The sequence below is a fragment of the Arachis hypogaea genome, chromosome 11 (genome assembly GCF_003086295.3).
Source record: "Arachis hypogaea cultivar Tifrunner chromosome 11, arahy.Tifrunner.gnm2.J5K5, whole genome shotgun sequence".
Lineage (NCBI taxonomy): Eukaryota > Viridiplantae > Streptophyta > Magnoliopsida > Fabales > Fabaceae > Arachis > Arachis hypogaea.
The window spans coordinates 17,734,165-17,751,284 of NC_092046.1; the positions used below are offsets into that span (position 1 = coordinate 17,734,165).

Sequence of the window (17,120 nt, forward strand, 5' to 3'; positions counted from 1 at the left end):
AGCATCCAAAAGTAATGAGAAAGCCTATAACCAAAAAAGTACAATAATAACCATTTCAGCCTAACCAAAGTCCAATGGCAATGTAGGCCAAGCAACCCAACTAGTTTTTAACCCCAGTAACCCACCAGACCAAACTAAGCACCCACAAAAAGAAAAAATCCTGACCCAAATTAGAAACATAAACCAAACACCCCACAGCCACACCATTGAACCAAATATGAAGAATCTGACAAATAATATCCCAAACCTTAGCTCCAATAATGCCCCAGAGTCACAAAACTCAGACCCCACCTTCAATTCACAAGATTCACAAATGGAAGAGTCATTTGTCCCAGAAACAGGACAAGTTGATGAAGCAATGGATGAGAGTCCTGAGCCAGAGCCACCAGACATGAACACAATTGATACGGAGATAATGGCTGAGGCTGCTCTTCTCTACGAAGCCAAGGGTGTGAGAGCTGGCATGGTGGAAGAGAACCAAAATCACTGGTTAGAGAATGGGAAGGGAAGCGGCCCGATAAAGGAAAGAGAGGAGGGCGAGGGAACCATGGAAGTGGAAGTGCCCCGTGGGGAGGACGATGCAGCTATGGAGCAATGAGGCCATCCTTTCTTTTCTTTAGATCTGATCTGATGATTATTTTCTCATGGAATTGTAGAGGGGCAGCGAGTCAGTCCTTCACTCGCACCCTTAAGGAATATCTGAGAATGCATAAACCTGATCTGGTCATCCTACAGGAAACGAGGTGTAGTGGAGATACTGCGCGCCGCACTATTGATAGAAGTGGGTTTGCCTTTAGTCATGTGCAGGATGCCAACGGTTTTAGTGGAAGAATTTGGATTATTTGGAATGACCTAAATATCTCTGTTAAAGTGGTTAGATCTTGTGTGCAATTCATACATATGGAGGTAACTCATGGAAACAACCATAGCTGGATGCTAACAGCAATCTATGCGAGCCCACAAGAAAGGACTAGAAGGAGTTTATGGTCAGAGTTGAGAACTATAGCGACATGTATGTCCAAAGCTTGGCTCCTTGTAGGGGATTTCAATGAGATTATGTGCGCCTCGGAAAAGAAGGGTGGGGGACGAACAGACTTACATGCTTGCGCAAAATTTAAAAAATGGATAGATGATTGTTGTTTGATAGATTTGGGATACATTGGGCCAAATTTACTTGGAAGGGCCCTATCTGGGAAGGGATGGAACGTGTTTTTAAAAGGTTAGATAGGGCCCTTTGTAATATTGACTGGAGAACTAAGTTTGCGGAGGCAAAAATTGATGTGTTAACTCGAATGCGCTCGGATCACCATCCCCTCCTTGTTACTCTAAATCCCCAGTTAGCCAGTAGGTATGAAAGACCCTTCTGATATGAAGCGATGTGGATTACACACCCTGAGTACAAGAAAACCGTCAGACAGAACTGGAATTACGAGGAGAGTCTTGACAATACTCTCACAGCCCTGTGTAGCAACCTCTCTAGGTGGAACAAGGAAGTTTTTGGCCATGTTGAAAGGATGAAGAGAAGACTTATTAATCGCATTGGAGGCATACAGAGGGCTCAGGCAAATGGTAAGAACCCTTTTCTTGAAAGGTTAGAACTTCAACTTCATAAAGAGCTGGCAGATACCCTTGATAGAGAAGAAATTTTGTGGTTGGAAAAGTCTCGGGAGAAGTGGATTATTGATGGGGACTGTAACACCCGCTACTATCATACAAGAACCATTATTCTTAGGAGGAAGAACAAGATCCTTAAGCTGCGGAATAATGAAGGGACTTGGGTGGAAGACCAAGAGGAGTTGGAAAACTTAGCAATTAATTTTTTCACATGCTTGTACCAAGAACAAGGTGATACAATACAACTCCAATCCTCCAAATCCTACCCAAAGATTCATGAGGATGTAAAACGGAATATGGATGTGATGCCCACTGGGGAAGAGATTAAAAATGCTTTCTTCAGGATTGGGTCCCTCAAAGCACCTGGGTTGGATGGCTTCCCAGCCATTTTCTACAAAGAAAATTGGGATATTATAGGGGAGAGCGTCATCAATCATGTTAAGAGCTGCTGGGAAGAGCCAAGTAATATTAAAAGTCACAATAAAGCCTTAATCACCCTTATTCTGAAGGTTACAAGGCCAGAATTCATCACTCAATTTCACCCAATTGCATTATGCAATGTTAGCTATAAAGGCCTGTGATGAGCGGATAATTTATACGCTTTTTGGCATTGTTTTTACATAGTTTTTAGTATGATTTAGTTAGTTTTTAGTATATTTTTATTAATTTTTAAATAAAAATTACATTTCTGGACTTTACTATGAGTTTGTGTATTTTTCTGTGATTTCAGGTATTTTCTGGCTGAAATTGAGGGACCTGAGCAAAAATCTGATTCAGAGGCTGAAGAAGGACTGCAAATGCTGTTGGATTCTAACCTTCCTGCACTCAAAGTGGATTTTCTGGAGCTACAAGAGTCCAAATGGTGCGCTTTTAATTGCGTTGGAAAGTAGACATCCAGGGCTTTCCAGCAATATATAATAGTCCATACTTTTCCCAAGTTTAGACCACGCAAACTGGTGTTCGACGCCAGCTCTCTGCCCTATTCTGGAGTTAAACGCCAGAAACAGGTTGCAAAGCAGGGTTAAACGCCAGAAACAAGTTACAAACTGGCGTTTAACTCCAAGAAAGACCTCTACACGTGAAAGCTTTAACGCTCAGCCCAAGCATACACCAAGTGGGCTCCGGAAGTGGATTTCTGCATAAATTACTTATCTTTGTAAACCCTAGTAACTAGTTTAGTATAAATAGGATTTCTTACTATTGTATTTACATCTTGAGACGTTTAGTTCTTAGATCATGAAGGCTGGCCATTCGGCCATGCCTGGACCTTGTTCTTATATATTTTCAACGGTAGAGTTTCTACACACCATAGATTAAGCTGTGGAGCTCTGCTGTTCCTCATGAATTAATGCAAAGTACTATTGTTTTTCTATTCAACTCAAGCCTATTTCTTATCTAAGATATACACTTGTTCTTCAACCTGAGGAAGGTGATGATCCGTGACACTCATCACCATTCTCACCTATGAACGCGTGCCTGACAACTACTTCCGTTCTACTTGCAATAGCTTGAGTGCATATCTCTTAGCCTCCTGGTTCATGACGCATGGTTGCCTCGCCTGACAATCGAGCCTTCCATTCCATGAGATCAGAGTCTTCGTGGTATAGGCTAGAATTATTGGCGGCCATTCTTGAGATCCGGAAAGTCTAAACCTTGTCTGTGGTATTCCGAGTAGGATCTGGGAAGGGATGGCTGTGACGAGCTTCAAACTCGTGAGTGCTGGGCGTAGTGACAGACGCAAAAGGATTACTGAATCCTATTCCAGTATGATCGAGAACCGACAGATGAATAGCCGTGCGGTGACAGCGCATTTTGGACCATTTTCACTGAGAGGACGAGATGTAGCCATTGATGACGGTGATGCCCTACACAAGCTTGCCATGGAAAGGAGTAGGAATGATTGGATGGAGACAGCAGGAAAGCAGAGGTTCAGGAGGAACGAAAGCATCTCTATACGCTTATCTGAAATTCTCACCAATGAATTACATAAGTATCTCTATCCCATTTTATATTTTAATTATATTTTAATTATTAAAACTCTATAACCATTTGAATTCGCCTGACTGAGATTTACAAGGTGACCATAGCTTGCTTCAAGCCGACAATCTCCGTGGGATCGACCCTTACTCACGTAAGGTTTATTACTTGGACGACCCAGTGCACTTGCTGGTTAGTTGTGCGAAGTTGTGACAAAGAACTAAATTTATGAACGTGCGCATGAAGTTTTTGGCGCCGTTACCAAGGAATGAACGATCATGATTTCGTGCACCAAGTTTTTGGCGCCGTTGCCGGGGATTGTTCGAGTTTGGACAACTGATGGTTCATCTTGTTGCTCAGATTAGGTAATTTTATTTTAATTTTTAAGCCTTTTGTTTTTGTTCTTTTTATTTTCGAAAAATTTAAAAAAAATAAATAAATAAATAAATAAAGTATTCTATGTTCTTCAGAATTTTTAAGAATGAATTCTAGAGTTTCAAATGATGCTTTTATCATCACAAGAGTCAGTTGATTCCCATCAATTTGGCTGTTGCATGTAATGTCCTGCTGAAGCTTGTTCTGCCTTGTCTAATCTCTTTAGACTGAAACTTTAGACTAACATTGCATGATTCCTGGAATCTTTATTAAAAATTTTGAGTTTCTTATTTTCTTTTTCCAAATAATTTTTGAAAAATCCAAAAATTTTTTTTAATAAAATCATAAAACCAAAAATAACTTTGTGTTTCTTGTTAGAGTCTTGTGTCAAATTATAAGTTTGGTGTCAATTGCATGTTTTTATAATTTTCTTGCATTTTTCGAAAATTCATGCATGTGTTCTTCATGATCTTCAAGTTGTTCTTGATGAACTTCTTTGTTTGATCTTTGCATTTTCATGTTTTGTATCTTTTCTTGTTTTTCATATGCATTTTCAATTTGTTAGTGTCTCAACATTAAAAATTTTTAAGTTTGGTGTCTTGCATGTGTGTCTTTTCTTAAAAATTTTCAAAAATAAGTTCTTGGTGTTCATCTTGACATGCAAAGTGTTCTTGGTGTTCATCTTGACATTCATAGTGTTCTTGCATGCATCATTTGTTTTGATCCAAAATTTTCATGCATTGAGTCTTTTTGATGTTTTTCTCTCTCATCATTAAAAATTCAAAAATAAAAAAATATCTTTCCCTTTTTCTTCTCATAAAATTCGAAAATCTGAGTTGACTTTTTCAAAAATTTTTAAAATCTAGTTGTTTCTTATGAGTCAAATTAAATTTTCAATTTAAAAATCTTATCTTTTTCAAAAATCAAATCCTTTTCATTTTTTCATAATTTTCGAAATTTTCAAAATTTATTTTCAAAATCTTTTTCTTATTTCTATTTCACATTTTCGAAATTAATGCTAACAATTAATGTGATTGATTCAAAAAATTTAAGTTTGTTACTTGCCTAGTAAGAAAGGTTCAATCTTTAAATTTTAAAATCATATCTTTTTGTTTCTTGTTAGTCAAGTAATCAACTTTAATTTTCAAAATAAAATCTTTTTAATTTTCTTTTTCAAATCTTTTTCAAAATAAGTTTCAATCACATCTTTTTCAAAATCAATTTCAAAATCTTTTCTAACTTCTTATCTAACTTCTTATCTTTTCAAAATTGATTTTCAAATCTTTTTCAATTAATCTTATCTTGTTTGATTCTTATCTTTTTCAAAATCACCTAACTAACTTTCTCTCTCTAATTTTCGAAAATCACCTTCCTCTTTTTCAAAATTCCTCTAATTAACTAATTGTTTTAAATTTTAATTTTATTTCTTTTAACAAATTCGAATTTTAACTTAAAATTAAAATAAAAACAAAAATATTTTCCTTTTCCTTTTTAATTATTTTCAAATTTCTTCTCCCTCTCATCTCTTTCTATTTAATTTATTTAATTACTAACACTTCTCTACTTAAAATTCGAACCCCTCCCTCTATCTGTGTTCGAATTCTTCTTATTCTCTTTCTACCTCTATTCTTTTCTTCTTCTACTCACATAAAGGAATCTCTATACTGTGACATAGAGGATTCCCCTTCTTTTCTGTTCTCTTCTTTTTCACATGAGCAGGAGCAAGGATAAGAACATTCTTGTTGAAGCTAATCCTGAACCTGAAAGGACTCTGAAGAGGAAGCTAAGGGAAGCTAAAGCACAACTCTCTGGAGAAAATCTGACAGAATTTTTCGAAAAAGAAGGAGACATGGCCGAAACCAATAATAATGGTGGAGGTGCAAGGAAGATGCTTGGTGACTTTATTGCACCAAATTCCAACTCACATGGAAGAAGCATCTCAATCCCTTCCATTGGAGCAAACAATTTTGAGCTAAAGCCTCAATTAGTTTCTCTGATGCAACAGAATTGCAAGTTTCATGGACTTCCATCAGAAGATACTTTTCAGTTCTTAACTGAATTCTTGCAGATCTGTGACACTGTTAAGACCAATGGGGTTGATCCCGAGGTCTACAGGCTTATGCTTTTTCCGTTTGCTGTAAGAGACAGAGCTAGAATATGGTTGAACTCTCAACCTAAAGATAGCCTGAGCTCTTGGGATAAGCTGGTCACGGCTTTCTTAGCCAAGTTCTTTCCTCCTCAAAAGCTGAGTAAGCTTAGAGTGGATGTTCAAACCTTCAGACAGAAAGAAGGTGAATCTCTCTATGAAGCTTGGGAGAGATACAAGTAACTGACCAAAAAGTGTCCCTCTGACATGCTTTCAGAATGGACCATCCTGGATATACTCTATGATGGTCTGTCTGAATTATCTAAGATGTCATTGGACCATTCTACAGGTGGATCCATTCACCTAAAGAAAACGCCTACAGAAGCTCAGGAACTCATTGACATGGTTGCAAATAACCAGTTCATGTACACTTCTGAAAGGAATCCTGTGAGTAATGGGATGCCTCAGAGGAAGGGAGTTCTTGAAATTGATGCTCTGAATGCCATATTGGCTCAGAACAAAATATTGACTCAGCAAGTCAATATGATTTCTCAGAATCTGAATGGATTGCAAGCTGCATCCAACAATGCTCAAGAGGCATCTGCTGAAGAAGAAGCTTATGATCCTGAGAACCCTGCAATAGCAGAGGTGAATTACATGGGTGAACCCTATGGAAACACCTATAATCCATCATGGAGAAATCATCCAAATTTCTCATGGAAGGATCAACAAAAGCCTCAACAAGGCTTTAATAATGGTGGAAGAAACAGGTTTAGCAATAGCAAGCCTTTTCCATCATCCACTCAGCAACAGGCAGAGAATTCTAAGCAGAATCTATCTAGCTTAGCAAATATAGTCTCTGATCTATCTAAGGCCACTTTAAGTTTCATGAATAAAACAAGGTCCTCTATTAGAAATTTAGAGGCACAAGTAGGCCAGCTGAGTAAAAGGGTCACTGAAACTCCTCCTAGTACTCTCCCAAGCAATACATAAGAGAATCCAAAAAGAGAGTGCAAGGCCATTACCTTACATGGTGTGGCCAAACCCAGAGAGGAGGAGAAGGACGTAAATCCTAGTGAGGAAGACCTCCTGGGACGTTCAGTGACCAATAAGGAGTTTCCCTTTGAGGAACCAAAGGAATCTAAGGCTCATCTAGAGACCATAGAGATTCCATTGAACCTCCTTCTGCCCTTCATGAGCTCTGATGAGTATTCTTCCTCTGAAGAGGATGATGACTTTACTGAAGAGCAAGTTGCTAAGTACCTTGGTGTAATCATGAAGTTGAATACCAAATTATTTGGTACTGAGACTTGGGAAGATGAACCTCCCTTGCTCACCAATGAACTGAATGCATTGGATATGCAGAAATTACCTCAAAAGAAACAGGATCCTGGTAAATTCTTAATACCCTGTATCATAGGCACCATGACCTTTGAGAAGGCTCTGTGTGACCTGGGGTAAGGCATAAACTTCATGCCACTCTCTGTAATGCAGAAACTAGGAATCTTTGAGGTACAGGCTGCCAAAATTCTCATTAGAGATGGCAGACAAATCCATGAAACAGGCTTATGGACTAGTAGAGGACGTGTTAGTAAAGGTTGAAGGCCTTTACATCCCTGCTGATTTCATAATCCTAGACACTGGGAGGGATGAGGATGAATCCATCATCCTTGGAAGACCCTTCCTAGCCACAGCAAAAGCTGTGATCGATGTAGATAGAGGAGAGTTGGTTCTTCAACTGAATGAGGACAACCTTGTGTTTAAAACTCAAGGATCTCCTTCTGTAACCATGGAGAGTAAGCATGAAAAGCTTCTCTCACTGCAGAGTCAACCAAAGCTCCCACAGTCAAACTCTAAGTTTGGTGTTGGGAGGTCCTAACAATGCTCTGATTATCTGTGAGGCTCCATGAGAGCTCACTGTCAAGCTATTGACATTAAAGAAGCGCTTGTTGGGAGGCAACCCAATGTTATTTAATTATATCTATTTTATTTCATGTTTTATTAGGTTGATGATCATGTGGAGTCACAAAAAAACTACTGAAAAATCAAAAACAGAATGAAAAACAGCTTTAAAAACAGCTCACCCTGGAGGAAGAACTTACTGGCGTTTAAACGCCAGTAAGAAGCATCAAACTGGCGTTTAACGCCAGAAAGAAGCATCAAGCTGGCGTTAAACGGCAGAAACAAGCACCATACTGGCGTTTAACGCCAGGACAGAGCATGGAGATGGCGTTAAACGCCAGAAACAAGCAGCAAGCTGGCGTTTAACGCCAGACATGCATGCTAAGGGCGTTTTACACGCCTAATTGGAGCAGGGATGTTAAGTCCTTGACCCCACTGGATCTGTGGACCCCACGGGATCCCCATCTCTTCTTCTCTCTCCTTCACACCTTTTCATAACTCTCTTCCCTAAATACCCTTCACCAATCACCTCACTCACTCTTCCCCATCACCTCTTCACCACTCACATCCATCCACTCTTCCCCAAAAACCCCACCTACCTCTAAAATTCAAACTCTTTTCCCTCCCAAACCCAACCCTAATGGCTGAATCCTAAACCTTCCCCCCTCCTATATAAACCCCTCATTACTCTTTCATTTTCACAAAACACAACCCTTTCTTCTTCCCCTTGGCCGAATACACACCTCTCTCCCTCTCCTCCATTTTTCTTCTTCTTCTCCTTCTTTCTTTCTTCTTTTGCTCGAGGATGAGCAAACATTTTAAGTTTGGTGTGGTAAAAGCATTGCTTTTTATTTTTCTATAACCATTAATGGCACCTAAGGCCAGAGAAATCTCAAGAAAGAGGAAAGGGAAGGCAAAAGCTTCCACCTCTGAGTCATGAGAGATGGAGAGATTCATCTCAAAAGCTCATCACTAAGAAAAGGATGGAGCAAACAAGAGATCATGGGCCTCAACAAGAGCATGAGGAAATTCCTCACCATGAAATCCCTGAGATGCCTCAAGGGATGCACTTCCCTCCACAAAACTATTGGGAGCAAATCAACACCTCCCTAGGAGAATTAAGTTCCAACATGGGAAAACTAAGGATGGAGCACCAAGAGCACTCCATCATCCTCCATGATATTAGAGAAGATCAAAGAGCTATGAGGGAGGAGCAACAAAGGCAAGGAAGAGACATAGAGGAGCTCAAGAGCACAATTGGTTCTTCAAGAAGAGGAAGACGCCACCCTCACTAAGGTGGACCCATTCCTTAATCTCGTTGTTCTTATTTTCCTATTTTTCGTTTACTATGCTTTATGTTCTAATTATGTTTGTGTCTTAACTATATGATCATTAGTGTTTAAGTGTCTATGTCTTAAAGCTATGAATGTCCTATGAATCCATCACCTCTCTTAAATGAAAAATGTTTTAATTACGAAAGAACAAGAAGTACATGAATTTTGAATTCATCCTTGAAATTAGTTTAATTATTTTGATGTGGTGACAATACTTTTTTGTTTTCTGAATGAATGCTTGAACAGTGCATATGTCTTTTGATATTGTTGTTTATGAATGTTAAAATTGTTGGCTCTTGAAGAATGAGGAAAAGGAGAAATGTTATTTGATAATCTGAAAAATCATAAAAATGATTCTTGAAGCAAGAAAAAGCAGTGAAGAACAAAGCTTGCAGAAAAAAAAAAAGAAAAGAAAAATGGTGAAAAAAAAGAAAAGAAAAAAAAAAGAAAAAGCAAGCAGAAAAAGCCAAAAGCTCTTAAAACCAAAAGGCAAGAGCAAAAAGCCAATAGCCCTTAAAACCAAAAGGCAAGGGTAATAAAAAGGATCTAAGGCTTTGAGCATCAGTGGATAGGAGGGCCTAAAGGAATAAAATCCTGGCCTAAGCGGCAAAACCAAGCTGTCCCTAAACCATGTGCTTGTGGCGTGAAGGTGTCAAGTGAAAACTTGAGACTGAGCGGTTAAAGTCAAGGTCCAAAGCAAAAAGAAGAGTGTGCTTAAGAACCCTGGACACCTCTAATTGGGGACTCTAGCAAAGTTGGGTCACAATCTGAAAAGGTTCACTCAGTTATGAGTCTGTGGCATTTATGTATCCGGTGGTAATACTGGAAAACAAAGTGCTTAGGGCCACGGCCAAGACTCATAAAGTAGCTGTGTTCAAGAATCAACATACTGAACTAGGAGAATCAATAACACTATCTGAATTCTGAGTTCCTATAGATGCCAATCATTCTGAACTTCAATGGATAAAGTGAGATGCCAAAACTATTCAAGAGGCAAAAAGCTACTAGTCCCGCTCATCTAATTGGAGCTAAGTTTCATTGATATTTGGAATTTATAGTATATTCTCTTCTTTTTATCCTATTTGATTTTCAGTTGCTTGGGGACAAGCAACAATTTAAGTTTGGTGTTGTGATGAGTGGTGCGCAGAAATTGTGATTACACTTTGATTATGTAAAATTCATTGCTCTTTCTTTCCCTGGCAATGGCGCCAAAAACATGATGCCAATACCATGGTTCACAACTTCGCACAACTAACCAGCAAGTGCACTGGGTCGTCCAAGTAATACCTTACGTGAGTAAGGGTCGAATCCCACGGAGATTGTTGGTATGAAGCAAGCTATGATCACCTTGTAAATCTCAGTCAGGCGGATATAAAATAGTAATGGGGTTTTCGAAAATAATTAATAAAATAGGGATAGAAATACTTATGTAAATCATTGGTGAGAATTTCAGATAAGCGAATAGAGATGCTTTCGTTCCTCTGAACCTCTGCTTTCCTGCTATCTTCATCCAATCAGTCTTACTCCTTTCCATGGCTGGCTTTATGTAATGCATCACCATTGTCAATGGCTACTTTCGGTCTTCTCTCGAAAAAATTATCCAAATGCCCTGTCACAGCACGGCTAATCGTCTAGAGGCATCACCCTTGTCAATGGTTACATCCTATCCTCTCAGTGAAAATGGTCAACGCACCCTGTCACGGCACGGCTATTCATTTGTCGGTTCTCGATCATGCTGGAATAGGATTTACTATCCTTTTGCGTCTGTCACTATGCCCAGCAATCGCGAGTTTGAAGCTCGTCACAGTCATTCAATCATTGAATCCTATTCGGAATACCACAGACAAGGTTTAGACTTTCCGGATTCTCTTGAATGCCACCATCATTCTAGCTTACACCACGAAGATTCCGATTAAGAGATCTAAGAGATACTCATTCAATCTAATGTAGAACGGAAGTGGTTGTTAGGCACGCGTTCATAGGGAATGATGATGATTGTCACGTTCATCACATTCAGATTGAAGTGCGAATGAATATCTTGGAAGCGAAATAAGATGAATTGAATAGAAAACAGCAGTACTTTGCATTAATCTTTGAGGAACAGCAGAGCTCCACACCTTAATCTATGGAGTGTAGAAACTCTACCGTTGAAAATACATAAGTGATAATGGAGTTCATTGGTCTCGGCCCCAGAGGGGAACCGGAGTAACCAAGACTCTGAATACAATGATAACAAGTTCTATTTATAATAAACTAGTCACTAGGGTTTACAGAAGTAAGTAATTGATGCATAAATCCACTTCCGGGGCCCACTTGGTGTGTGCTTGGGCTGAGCTTGAAGTCTACACGTGGAGAGGTTATTCTTGAACTTGAACGCCAGCTTTTGTGCCATTTTGGGCGTTGAACTCCACTTTGCAACTTGTTTCTGGCGCTGGACGCCAGAATTGGGCAGAGAGCTGGCGTTGAACGCCAGTTTGCGTCGTCTAAACTTGAGCAAAGTATGGACTATTATACATTTCTGGAAAGCCCTGGATGTCTACTTTCCAAAGCAATTGGAAGCGCGCCATTTTGAGTTCTGTAGCTCCAGAAAATCCATTTGGAGTGCAGGGAGGTCAGAATCCAACAACATCAGCAGTCCTTCTTCAACCTCTGAATCTGATTTTTGCTCAAGTCCCTCAATTTCAGCCAGAAAATACCTGAAATCACAGAAAAATACACAAACTCATAGTAAAGTCCAGAAATGTGAATTTAACATAAAAACTAATGAAAACATCCCTAAAAGTAACTAGATCCTACTAAAAACATACTAAAAACAATGCCAAAAAGCGTATAAATTATCCGCTCATCACAACACCAAACTTAAATTGTTGCTTGTTCCCAAGTAACTGAAAATCAAATAGGATAAAAAGAAGAGAATATACTATAAATTCCAAACTATCAATGAAACATAGCTTCAATCATATGAGCGGGACTTATAGCTTTTTGCCTCTTGAATAGTTTTGGCATCTCACTTTATCATTTGAGGTTCAGAATGATTGGCATCTATAGGAACTCAGAGTTCAGATAGTGTTATTGATTCTCCTAGTTCAGTATGATGATTCTTGAACACAGCTATTTTATGAGTCTTGGCCGTGGCCCTAAGCACTTTGTTTTCCAGTATTACCACCGGATACATAAATGCCACAGACACATAATTGGGTGAACCTTTTCAGATTGTGACTCAGCTTTGCTAAAGTCCCCAATTAGAGGTGTCCAGGGTTCTTAAGCACACTCTTTTTTTGCTTTGGACCTTGACTTTAACCGCTCAGTCTCAAGTTTTCACTTGACACCTACACGCCACAAGCACATGGTTAGGGACAGCTCGGTTTAGCCGCTTAGACCAGGATTTTATTCCTTTGGGCCCTCCTATCCACTGATGCTCAAAGCCTTGGGATCCTTTTTATTTGCCGTTGCCTTTTGGTTTTAAGGGTTATTGGCTTTTTGCTCTTGCCTCTTGGTTTTAAGAGCTTTGGCTTTTTCTGCTTACTTTTTCTTTTTCTTTCTATATTTTTTTTCGCCTATTTTTTTTCTGCAAGCTTTGTTCTTTGCTGCTTTTTCTTGCTTCAAGAATCATTTTTATAATTTTTCAGATTATCAAATAACATGTCTCTTTGTCATCATTCTTTCAAGAGCCAACATATTTGACATTCTTAAACAACAACTTCAAAAGACATATGCACTGTTCAAGCATACATTCAGAAAACAAGAAGCATTGTCACCACATCAATATAATTAAGCTAAGTTCAAGGATAAATTCGAAACTCATGTACTTCTTGTTCTTTTGAATTAAAACATTTTTCATTTAAGAGAGGTGATGGATTCATAGGACATTCATAACTTTAAGACATAGTTACTAACTACTAATGATCATGTAATGAAGACACAAACATAGATAAGCACATAGTATAGAAAATGAAAAACAGAAGAAATAAGGACAAGGAATGAATCCACCTTAGTGATGGTGGCGTTTCCTTCTTGAGGAACCAATGATGTCCTTGAGCTCTTCTATGTCTCTTCCTTGTCTTTGTTGCTCCTCCCTCATTGCTTTTTGATCTTCTCTTATTTCATGAAGGATGATGGAGTGCTCTTGATGTTCCACCCTTAGTTGTCCCATATTGGAACTCAATTCTCCTAGGGAGGTGTTGATTTGCTCCCAATAGTTTTGTGGAGGAAAATGCATTTGAGGCATCTCTGGGATCTCATGGTGATGAGCTTCATACGCCTCTTGAGCTCCATGAATGGGCTCTCTTGCTTGCTCCATCTTTTTCTTAGTGATGGGCTTGTCCTCTTTAATGAGGATATCTCCCTCTATGTCAACCCCAGCCGAATTGCATAGGTGGCAAATGAGGTGAGGAAAGGCTAACCTTGCCATAGTGGAGGACTTGTCAGCCACCTTGTAGAGTTCTTGAGGTATAATCTCATGAACTTCCACCTCTTCTCCAATCATGATGCTATGGATCATGATGGCCCGGTCTATAGTAACTTCAGACCGGTTGCTAGTGGGAATGATTGAGCATTGAATGAACTCCAACCATCCTCTAGCTACAGGCTTAAGGTCCAGTCTTCTTAGTTGAACCGGTTTGCCTTTTGAGTCAATTTTCCATTGAGCTCCTTCTACACATATGTCCATAAGGACTTGGTCCAACCTTTGATCAAAGTTGACTCTCCTTGTATAGGGGCGTGCGTTCTCTTCCATGTTTGGCAAGTTGAACGCCAACCTCATATTTTCTGGACTAAAATCTAAGTATTTTCCCCGAACCATTGTAACATAGTTCTTTGGATCCGGGTTCTTACTTTGATCATGGTTCTTGGTGATCCATGCATTGGCATAGAACTCTTGAACCATTAGGACGCTGACTTGTTGGATGGGATTTGTTAGAACTTCCCAACCTCTTCTTTGAATTTCATGTCGGATCTCCGGATACTCATTTCTTTTGAGTATGAAAGGGACCTCGGGGATCACCTTCTTCTTGGCCACAACATCATAGAAGTGGTCTTGATGGGCTTTGGAGATGAACCTTTCCATCTCCCATGACTCGGAGGTGGAAGCTTTTGTCTTTTCTTTTCCTTTTCTAGAGGATTCTCCGGTCTTAGGTGCCATCAATGGTAATGGAAAAACAAAAAGCTTATGCTTTTACCACACCAAACTTAGAATTTTGCTCGCCCTCGAGCAAGAAAAGAAAGAATAGATGAAGAAGAAGAAGAAATGGAGGAGAGGGAGAAGGGGTTGTGTTTCGGCCAAGAAGAGAAGAGAGGGTTGTGTTGTGTGAAAATGAGGAAGAATGGAGGGTTATATATAGGGATGGGAGGGGGGTGGAGTTTCGGCCATATAGGGTGGGTTTGGGTGGGAAATTGATTTTGAATTTTGAAGGTAGTTGGAGTTTATGAGGTAGGTTTATGGGGATGAGTGAATGGATGTGAGTGGTGAGGAGGTGATGGGGAAGAGAGATTGAGGTGATTGGTGAAGGGTTTTGGGGAAGAGTGTTTATGGGATTTTGTGAAAGAGAGTGGTGAGGGGAGAGAAGAAGTGAGTGGAGGTAGGTGGGGATTCTGTGGGGTCCACAGATCCTGAGATGATCCTGTGGGGTCCACAAATCCTGAGGTGTTCAAGGATTTACAACCTTGCACTAAATTAGGCATGTAAAATGCCCTTGCACACAACTCTGGGCGTTCAGCGCCAGGTTGGTGCCCATTTTGGGCGTTCAACGCCCATTTGTTGCCCATTTCTGGCGTTGAACGCCAAAACCATGCTTGTTTTGGGCGTTCAGCGCCAGCTCCTCTCCAGGGTGCAATTCTGGCGTTCAGCGCCCAGATGATGCCCATTTTGGGCGTTCAGCGCCTAGATACTGCCCATTTTGGGCGTTCAGCGCCAGAACCATGCTCTGTTCTGGCGTTGAACGCCAGGCAGATGCTTCCTCCAGGGTGTGATTTTTCTTCTGCTGTTTTTGATTCCGTTTTCAATTTTTATATTTATTTTGTGACTCCTCATGATCATGAACCTATAAAGACATATAACTAAGAAAAAAATATAGTTAGATAAATAAAAATTGGGTTGCCTCCCAATAAGCGCTTCTTTAATGTCAATAGCTTGACAGTGGGCTCTCATGGAGCCTCACAGATGTTCAGAGCATTGTTGAGACTCTCCAACACCAAACTTAGAGTTTGGATATGGGAGTTCAACACCAAACTTAGAGTTTGGTTGTAGCCTCCCAACACCAAACTTAGAGTTTGACTGTGGGGGCTTTGTTTGACTCTGCTTTGAGAGAAGCTTTTTCTGCTTCCGCTCCATGGATGTAGAGAGAGATCCTTGAGTTGTAAACACAAGGTTGTCTTTATTTATTTGAAGGATCAATTCTCCTCTGTCCACGTCAATCACAGCTCTTGCTGTGGCTAGGAAAGGTCTTCCTAGGATGATGGATTCATCCTCTTCCTTTCCAGTATCTAAGACTATGAAATCAGCAGGGATGTAAAGGCCTTCAACCTTTACTAACACGTCCTTGTCCATAAGCCTGTTTTCTTGAATTATCTGCCATCTCTAATGAGATTTTAGCAGCTTGCACCCCATAGATTCCCAGTTTCTCTATTACAGAGAGGGGCATGAGGTTTATTCCTGAACCAAGGTCACACAGAGCCTTAAAGATCATGGTACCTATGGTACAAGGTATTATGAACTTTCCAGGATCCTGTTTCTTCTGAGGCAATGTCAGTTGGTCCAGATCACTTAGTTCATTGGTGAACAAGGGAGGTTCATCTTCCCAAGTTTCAATGCCAAATAATTTAGCATTCAGCTTCATGATTGCACCAAGGAACTTGGCATCTTGCTCTTCAGTAACATCCTCATTCTCTTCAGAAGAGGAATACTCATCAGAGCTCATGAATGGCATAAGGAGGTTCAATGGAATCTCTATGGTCTTTAGATGAGCCTCAGATTCCTTTGGTTCCTCAGAGGGAAGCTCCTTATTGGTCACTGGACGTCCCAGGAGGTCTTCCTCCTTGGGATTCACGTCCTCTCCTTCCCTTACAGGTTTGGCCATGGTGCTTATGTCAATGGCCTTGCACTCTCCTTTTGGATTCTCTTCTGTATTGCTTGGGAGAGTACTAGGAGGGATTTCAGTGATTCTTTTACTCAGCTGGCCCACTTGTGCTTCCAAATTTCTAATGGAAGACCTTGTTTCATTCATGAAACTTACAGTGGCCTTGGATAGATCAGAGACCAAGTTTGCTAAGCTAGATGGATTCTGCTCAGAATTCTCTGTCTGTTGCTGAGTGGATGATGGAAAAGGCTTGCTATTGCTAAACCTGTTTCTACCACCATTATTAAAGCCTTGTTGAGGCCTTTGATCCTTCCATGAGAGATTTGGATGATTTCTCCATGATGGATTATAGGTGTTTCCATAAGGCTCACCTAAGTAATTCACCTCTGCTATTGCAGGGTTCTCAGGATCATAAGCTTCTTCTTCAGAAGATGCCTCTTGAGTACTGTTGGATGCAGCTTGCATTCCATTCAGACTCTGAGAAATCATATTGACTTGCTGAGTCAATATTTTGTTCTGAGCCAATATGGCATTCAGAGTATCAATTTCAAGAACTCCCTTCTTCATAGGCGTCCCATTATTCACAGGATTCCTCTCAGAAGTGTACATGAACTGGTTATTAGCAACCATGTCAATGAGTTCTTGAGCTTCTGTAGGCGTTTTCTTTAGGTGAATGGATCCACCTGCAGAAGTATCCAATGACATCTTTGATAGCTCAGATAAACCATCATAGAATATATCCAGGATGGTCCATTCTGA

The 17,120-nt window shown here is 40.0% G+C and overlaps 1 protein-coding gene across 1 annotated transcript; it reads left to right on the forward strand.

The window, feature by feature from the left end:
* Nucleotides 1-594: 594 nt before the first annotated feature.
* Nucleotides 595-1,224, forward strand: LOC112721076 (uncharacterized). Its single transcript, XM_025772152.1, has one exon. The coding sequence runs from the start codon at nt 595-597 to the stop codon at nt 1,222-1,224; it is 630 nt and encodes a 209-aa protein (XP_025627937.1).
* Nucleotides 1,225-17,120: the final 15,896 nt, after the last annotated feature.

Excerpts from the sequence above, each read along its gene's own strand:
- LOC112721076 (XM_025772152.1), top strand. The coding sequence starts at position 595 with ATGAGGCCATCCTTTCTTTTCTTTAGATCTGATCTGATGATTATTTTC.